General features: G+C 45.8%; 2 protein-coding genes across 2 annotated transcripts; both read left to right on the forward strand.

Annotated features, from left to right (window-relative positions):
* The first annotated feature begins 2,046 nt into the window (after window positions 1-2,046).
* Window positions 2,047-5,720, forward strand: LOC118755966. Its single transcript, XM_036490757.1, has 2 exons — window positions 2,047-5,431; window positions 5,566-5,720. Exons 1-2 carry the CDS (start codon window positions 2,047-2,049, stop codon window positions 5,718-5,720), a joined length of 3,540 nt encoding a protein of 1,179 aa, XP_036346650.1.
* Window positions 5,721-6,315: 595 nt separating this feature from the next.
* Window positions 6,316-6,816, forward strand: LOC118755967 (the record flags this gene model as incomplete). Its single annotated transcript, XM_036490758.1, has 1 exon — window positions 6,316-6,816. A coding segment is annotated over exon 1 (501 nt), but the record flags the coding sequence as incomplete, so codon positions are not given.
* Window positions 6,817-7,342: the final 526 nt, after the last annotated feature.

Genomic DNA, 7,342 nt, shown 5'->3' on the forward strand with positions numbered 1-7,342 from the left:
TTCTATTATAAGCCAGAAATGCGTAACAAGTCCCCTCAAAAATGTTACGTTAGCGTTTTTATCTGCTTCGCAACAAAAGCCGTCTGGATGGAGTTAGTGAAGGACTTATCGACCAGCGCCTTTATCGACGCTCTAAAGAGATTTGTTGCTACTCGTGGCGTACCCAGCTGCATTTGGTCAGATAATGCAACCAACTTCGTAGGCGCAAGAAACGAGTTGAGTGATTTGCGACGCCTATTTTTAAGCGAGGAGCATCGCAGCGAGGTCCATAACCACTGTCTCAACAATGGGTTTGATTGGCGATTCATCCCGCCCCGCTCGCCGCACTTCGGCGGCTTGTGGGAAGCAGCCGTAAAAACAGCTAAGCAGCACTTTTATCGTTCGGTTGGCTCTTCACTTCTTGGCTTTGACGAATTGCGCACTCTGGTATGTCAAATCGCTGCTGTTATTAATTCTCGTCCTCTTGTACCACTTTCAGAAAATCCAGAGGATTTAGACGTCTTGACGCCAGGGCATTTCCTGATTGGTGGTCCCCTAATAGCTCTACCTGAACCTGACCTGAGACATTTAAATTGTAATCGTCTTGACCGATGGCAGCGCGCAACTCACGTGCACCAAATTTTCTGGAATCGGTGGAGTCGAGAATATCTCACTCTCCTCCAGCAACGAGCGAAGTGGCGCACACCTCAGGCCAGCATTCAAGTGAACGATATCGTATGCGTCAAGGACGAAAACTCACCGCCTCTGAAGTGGCCCCTGGCCCGTGTAATCGAGGTTATCCCTGGAGCTGATGGTGTAGTACGAGTGGCAGTTTTACGCACGTCTAGTGGAACAACCCGTCGAGCAGTGAACAAGCTGTGCGTCCTTCCAGTAAACGATACTGTTGAAAGCCCTGACCTTTCAACGCGGGGAGTATGTTCGGAGCAGCAGCCGATAATGCAATCAACATAAAACATTAGCCTCACATCGCAATATAAAGCGTTACATTTAAGCTTCAAATATTTTTATCATTTTGTTTAAACTTCTAAACATTTTGTACCACCCTAGCATAAATATTCCCAGTCCGTTATTGAACATATGTACATTATTATTGTAAAACCACTCACTTTATATTCCAATTGCAAAACATATGAGCATATACATGGAGGAGGGTAATTACTTGGGCTCATACATACTATTATACTGGACGAATGCAGGCGAACGGGATATGATGTGTACATAGTATGTACAACTGCTGTCGCTCTTAAGGCGGGCGTACAAGCATGTACACATATCCATAAAAAACGGTCCATATGTATATCAAATAATGAGAGCATGTAAAAAAAGAACAAGTTTAACTATGTATTACTTTTTATCGCTCGAGGCTCTCATCTGCATAGAATTAAATATCACCGTTGTAAACTCCGTAATTCTCCTTTATGCTCACTATTAAGAACAAACATTTTGTACATAATGTATACATATATACCTACACTAATAGGCTATTGCTCATGCGGAATTAAGATTTGCATTCATTCGATTTTGGCAATAGAACTGAGCAGCAGCTCAGCAGCGGCATAGGTGCATTTTTATAGTTTAAGCTCACGGCAACATCATCGTTTAGAATTCGAAATCAAAAATTAAATAAAAATTAAGTTGTTTCAAGAAATCAAAGGTGTTGACCTTTTCTTGTTAATTTGAAGTTCAATAGCTGCAAAAAAAGCTTTGCAGCTCAACATTTGGTGACCCCGACGTGATCGCCGTGCGTTTTTGGTGGAATTGTACTTTTCGATATTTGGGAGATTAAACTGTGAGCATAACGCTTTGTACATAATAATATACTCCTATACGCCTATAGCCGAAAATTTGAATCCGTTATTCAAGAGCACGGAACTTTGTGAAACTTGTAGCGTGATCTTGAAACAGTTAAACTGTTAGCTTACGTCTTCAGCATATTTTGTGAGCCGCTATTTCTGTTCATTTCCCACGCAACGGTTTCCAGTTACGATTTTTCCCGAGTGTAGTACACATCACGCGCTGCCGATATAAATTCGACTTGAATCCATCATGACACTTAACCCAGCTAATGGTACTCCAGGTAGCGAAAATGCTGCTCAATCAAATGAACAGGTGGCCACAGATCGAGTTAGCTTTTTTAAGTTAAAAACAAAAGCAATATTCAACCGGCTTGAGCGAATAGCTGCCGAGATGGACAGTGATAAGCTGCACGGGATGGACGAATACGCTCTGACGGCACTACTGGACTCATTGGGGGAACTGAAGTCAAGTTTCAACGGTGCGCACACAAGCTTGGAGGAATTGGATTTTGATTCAATTTGCAGCGATCTGCCTGGTAAATTCGACTCCACTTTAGTTAACCTCAGATCCACTCTGCAGCGTGAAATTGGAAAGCGTAGTGCACCTCAGCTATGCTCCACATTCAGGGTTAACGCCAATGAGTCGCAATCAATTATAGTGAACACCAACCGATCACGCTTGCCGTTACTTACACTGCCAAAGTTCACTGGTGCCTATACTGAGTGGACAAACTTCTTCTCCATGTTCGTATCTGTCATCGACAAGGATAGCGACCTTACGCCGGTCGACAAGCTTCAACATCTACGTTCCTGCCTGAGTGGTGCAGCGCTGGATACCATACGTTCTCTAGAAATAAATGAGGCTAATTATAAAAATGCATTAGATCTTTTGCATAAGCGTTTTGATAACAAGCGTCTTATATTTCAGGCACACATCAGGGAGATCTTCGGGCTGGGCAAAGCAGATGGGTCAGTAGGCAGGCTACGAGAACTAACTGACAAAGTCACCGCTCACATACGTGCACTGCAATCGCTTGGGTCCAAGGAGCAAATATCCGACTGTATCATTGTACAACTGCTAATACAGAAGTTAGACAAAGCGACTCAATCCAAATGGGAGGAGAATTCGCCGACAAACGAACTACCTTCGTGGGACCAGTTATCTACCTTTCTGGAGAAGCGCTGTAGAACGCTCGAAAACGTCGAACACGTTATGCAAACACCAGTTGGTCAAGCTGGTAAATCTGGTAAAAACGTGAGTACCAACCAAAGAAAATCATTTGTTGCTTCTGGTGGCTCAGTGGGCGGTTGCGTATTTTGTGGATCCCATGAGCATCTGATATACCATTGTCCTCGCTTTACAAATCTGTCGCCAAACCTCCGCCAAAAAGAGGTTAAACAACTCGCTCTATGTCTCAATTGTCTAAAAAAAGGTCATCAGATGCGCGACTGCAAATCGGGGTCTTGTCGTAACTGTCAAGCAAAGCACCATACACTTTTGCACTTTGAGCGCTCTGCTCCAACTGCCACCAGCCCTCAAGGCTTAACTTTGAAATCCGCTACAGCCCAACCTAATGCCATGACTGCAGCCTTATCTGCCTCGTCCCAGGCTCTTACTTCTCCATCTGATGTTGTGCTTCTAGCCACTGCGGTAATTTTTGTAAAAAATCGTGCCGGCACTTTCGTACCTTGTCGTGCGCTGTTAGACTCTGGTTCACAGCTGCACTTTATCACCTCTCGTTTCACAAACCAGCTGCAGCTGCGCAAAACCAAAACCTTCGCTGGAGTATCTGGCATTGGCGACGTCAACTTTTCAACGGAGGGATACTCGGTCGATCTCGTACTGAAGTCGCGGACTTCTGATTTCTCGACGACGATTACTGCTGTTGTCGCACAAACGATCACTGAAAGTCAACCTGGCCTTACAGTGAGCACCGTTAATTGGCGACTTCCCTCCAACATCCAGCTGGCTGATCCCAACTTCAACATACCACAGCGTATTGATCTGCTTATAGGAGCAGGACTCTTCTTCGAACTTCTCTGTGTGGGCCAAATTCAGTTGGCGCCTGGGCTGCCATTGCTTCAAAAAACTCGGTTTGGTTGGGTGCTGTCCGGTGGTGGACAACAAACGCCCAAACTCTCATCTTTCGTCGTACGTCAACGGTCATCTACTGACATTGATTGTAGTACTCGGCTAGATTATTTAGTGCGTCGTTTTTGGGAAATCGACCATGTAATTGAGCCAATCGCTAAAACAACAAAGGAAGAGCTCGACTGCGAAGAGCACTTTAGGCAAAATTATTCGCGTCTGTCTTCAGGCGAGTATTCCGTGCGTCTGCCGATGAAGAGTAGCGTGGAGTCACTAGGTGATTCGTATTTACAGGCACTACATCACTTTCGCAGTCTTGAACGAAAACTGACTCGCAATCCACAGCTCAAGGAACAATATGTGGCATTCATTAACGAATATTTGGATCTCAACCACATGTCACTAGTCTCCAGTAAGGATGTTCATGACTGTAAGTTTTTCCTTCCACATCACTGTGTCATCAAGGATGACAGCACTACAACAAAGCTGAGAGTTGTATTTGATGGCTCTGCAGCTACAACTTCGGGCTTGTCGCTGAACGATCTGCTCATGTCAGGTCCAACAATACAACCGAAGCTTTTCAACATCCTCATTAGATTTCGATCGTTTCCCGTCGCACTTACTGGAGACATCTGCAAAATGTATAGATGCGTTCGAGTCACTGCACCAGACGACATGCTCCAGTGTATACTATGGCGTGACTCTCCACAAGATGACCTACGCGTGTACAAGTTGAATACGGTGACCTATGGAACTAAGCCTGCATCATTTCTGGCTATTCGGGCCATGCATCAGCTCGCGTTTGATGAATCATCAGCATATCCCCTGGGTTCAAAGGTCGTTCTTCGAGACTTCTATGTGGATGATATGATATCTGGTGGCAATTCAGTGCGGGAAGTGCGAAACATTATGCAGCAAACAACAGGTCTTCTTTCTCGAGGTAATTTCCAATTACGGAAATGGTGCTCCAACAGCCCTGATGTTCTCGGCGATATTCCCCAAACAGAAAGAGAAAGCTTTCTGAAATTCGATGACGGCAGTGATATCACCAAGGCTCTGGGACTAGTCTGGGATCCGTTCAAAGACACTCTGTTGTTTTCGTTTTCGCCGATCAGATCTGGCAGAAATTCCAAACGCTCTGTATTAGCTACCATAGCTCGTTTTTACGATCCACTTGGCCTACTAGGCCCCACTCTGACAAGGGCGAAAATTCTTTTACAGCGAATGTGGAGGGATAAGCTCGCGTGGGATGAAAGCTTGCCCCATTCACTGGATACAGCCTGGTCTACGTTTTGTGAAGATTTCGTCAACATTCAACATTCGTCATTTCCGCGCTATGTATTACAGCCTGGAGCCGCGCTTGAAATTCATGCGTTTTGCGACGCTAGCCTTGAAGCATATGGCGCTTGTGTATATGCTCGCTCAACTAAGGATAACAACGTCCAATTACAGTTGCTATGTTCAAAGGCACGCGTTGCTCCACTGAAAACTCTGACTGTGCCCAAGTTGGAACTCAGCGCTGCCGCTCTGCTTGCGCAGTTAGTAGGTGAGATAGCCAAGATGAAGGTTTTTGACTGCCGCTTCTATTGTTGGTCAGATTCGTCGATCGTTCTATCATGGCTGCAGGAAGAATCTTCAAAATTTAACGTTTTCGTCGCTAATCGAATATGTGCTATACAGGAGCTTACACAGGGGATGACTTGGCACTATGTTCCTACAGCCATGAACCCAGCAGACATCCTATCCAAAGGGGCCGCACCAAGAGAGCTCTTGCAATCAGCTCTTTGGATGCACGGTCCAATATTCTTGCACAAAGCAGAAATCAGCTGGCCTGAATTTCGCGAACCACAAACCAAGCTTTTGGAAACTCGTCAAAAGGTATTACTCACATCAAATGATCGACCCGACGTATCTCTTTCATTTAAGTACATCAACTCGTTTGGCAAAATGCAGCGTATTTTTGGTTACGTAAGCAAATTTATCAATATAAAAAAATTGCCAAGGACGTCGCAGCTCACGTCTCGGGACATTCATCATGGGGTTCAGTTGTTAATTCGCATCGTTCAGAGAGCGCAGCTTTGGTCAGATTACGTCGCTCTGAAAAATAAGAGGTGTGTCTCATCATCTAGCAGCATCTCTTCATTATCACCATTTTTAGATGACATCGGTCTGATTCGAGTTGGCGGTCGCCTGAGGCATTCAACTCTTGGCTTTGAAGCGCGTCACCCGTGTATTCTACCAAAGAATCATCCGCTGACGTTCTCCATAATTGCACATTTTCATCACAAGCATCATCATGTAGGGCCGCAGTCACTACTTGCAGCCATTCGCTTGCAATACTGGCCCATAGGTGGCAGAAAAACTGTCGCCCACGCCCTCGGTAAATGCATTATATGTTGTAAATCGAGACCGCGACTCGTCGAGCACATCATGGCTGACTTGCCTAAGGATCGCATTGCGGCCTCACGCGCCTTTATTGTCACTGGTGTAGACTATTGTGGGCCATTCTATTATAAGCCAGAAATGCGTAACAAGTCCCCTCAAAAATGTTACGTTAGCGTTTTTATCTGCTTCGCAACAAAAGCCGTCTGGATGGAGTTAGTGAAGGACTTATCGACCAGCGCCTTTATCGACGCTCTAAAGAGATTTGTTGCTACTCGTGGCGTACCCAGCTGCATTTGGTCAGATAATGCAACCAACTTCGTAGGCGCAAGAAACGAGTTGAGTGATTTGCGACGCCTATTTTTAAGCGAGGAGCATCGCAGCGAGGTCCATAACCACTGTCTCAACAATGGGTTTGATTGGCGATTCATCCCGCCCCGCTCGCCGCACTTCGGCGGCTTGTGGGAAGCAGCCGTAAAAACAGCTAAGCAGCACTTTTATCGTTCGGTTGGCTCTTCACTTCTTGGCTTTGACGAATTGCGCACTCTGGTATGTCAAATCGCTGCTGTTATTAATTCTCGTCCTCTTGTACCACTTTCAGAAAATCCAGAGGATTTAGACGTCTTGACGCCAGGGCATTTCCTGATTGGTGGTCCCCTAATAGCTCTACCTGAACCTGACCTGAGACATTTAAATTGTAATCGTCTTGACCGATGGCAGCGCGCAACTCACGTGCACCAAATTTTCTGGAATCGGTGGAGTCGAGAATATCTCACTCTCCTCCAGCAACGAGCGAAGTGGCGCACACCTCAGGCCAGCATTCAAGTGAACGATATCGTATGCGTCAAGGACGAAAACTCACCGCCTCTGAAGTGGCCCCTGGCCCGTGTAATCGAGGTTATCCCTGGAGCTGATGGTGTAGTACGAGTGGCAGTTTTACGCACGTCTAGTGGAACAACCCGTCGAGCAGTGAACAAGCTGTGCGTCCTTCCAGTAAACGATACTGTTGAAAGCCCTGACCTTTCAACGCGGGGAGTATGTTCGGAGCAGCAGCCGATAATGCAATCAACATAAA

The sequence above is a fragment of the Rhagoletis pomonella genome, unplaced genomic scaffold, assembly GCF_013731165.1.
Source record: "Rhagoletis pomonella isolate Grant_MI unplaced genomic scaffold, Rhpom_1.0 Rhpom_scaffold_08103, whole genome shotgun sequence".
Taxonomy (NCBI): Eukaryota; Metazoa; Arthropoda; class Insecta; order Diptera; family Tephritidae; genus Rhagoletis; species Rhagoletis pomonella.

Coding starts and splice junctions, on each gene's coding strand:
- LOC118755966 (XM_036490757.1), top strand. CDS start 2,047: ATGACACTTAACCCAGCTAATGGTACTCCAGGTAGCGAAAATGCTGCT. Junction 5,432..5,565: donor TCTGCTTGCGCAGTTAGTAG/GTGAGATAGCCA, acceptor TGTGCTATACAG/GAGCTTACACAGGGGATGAC.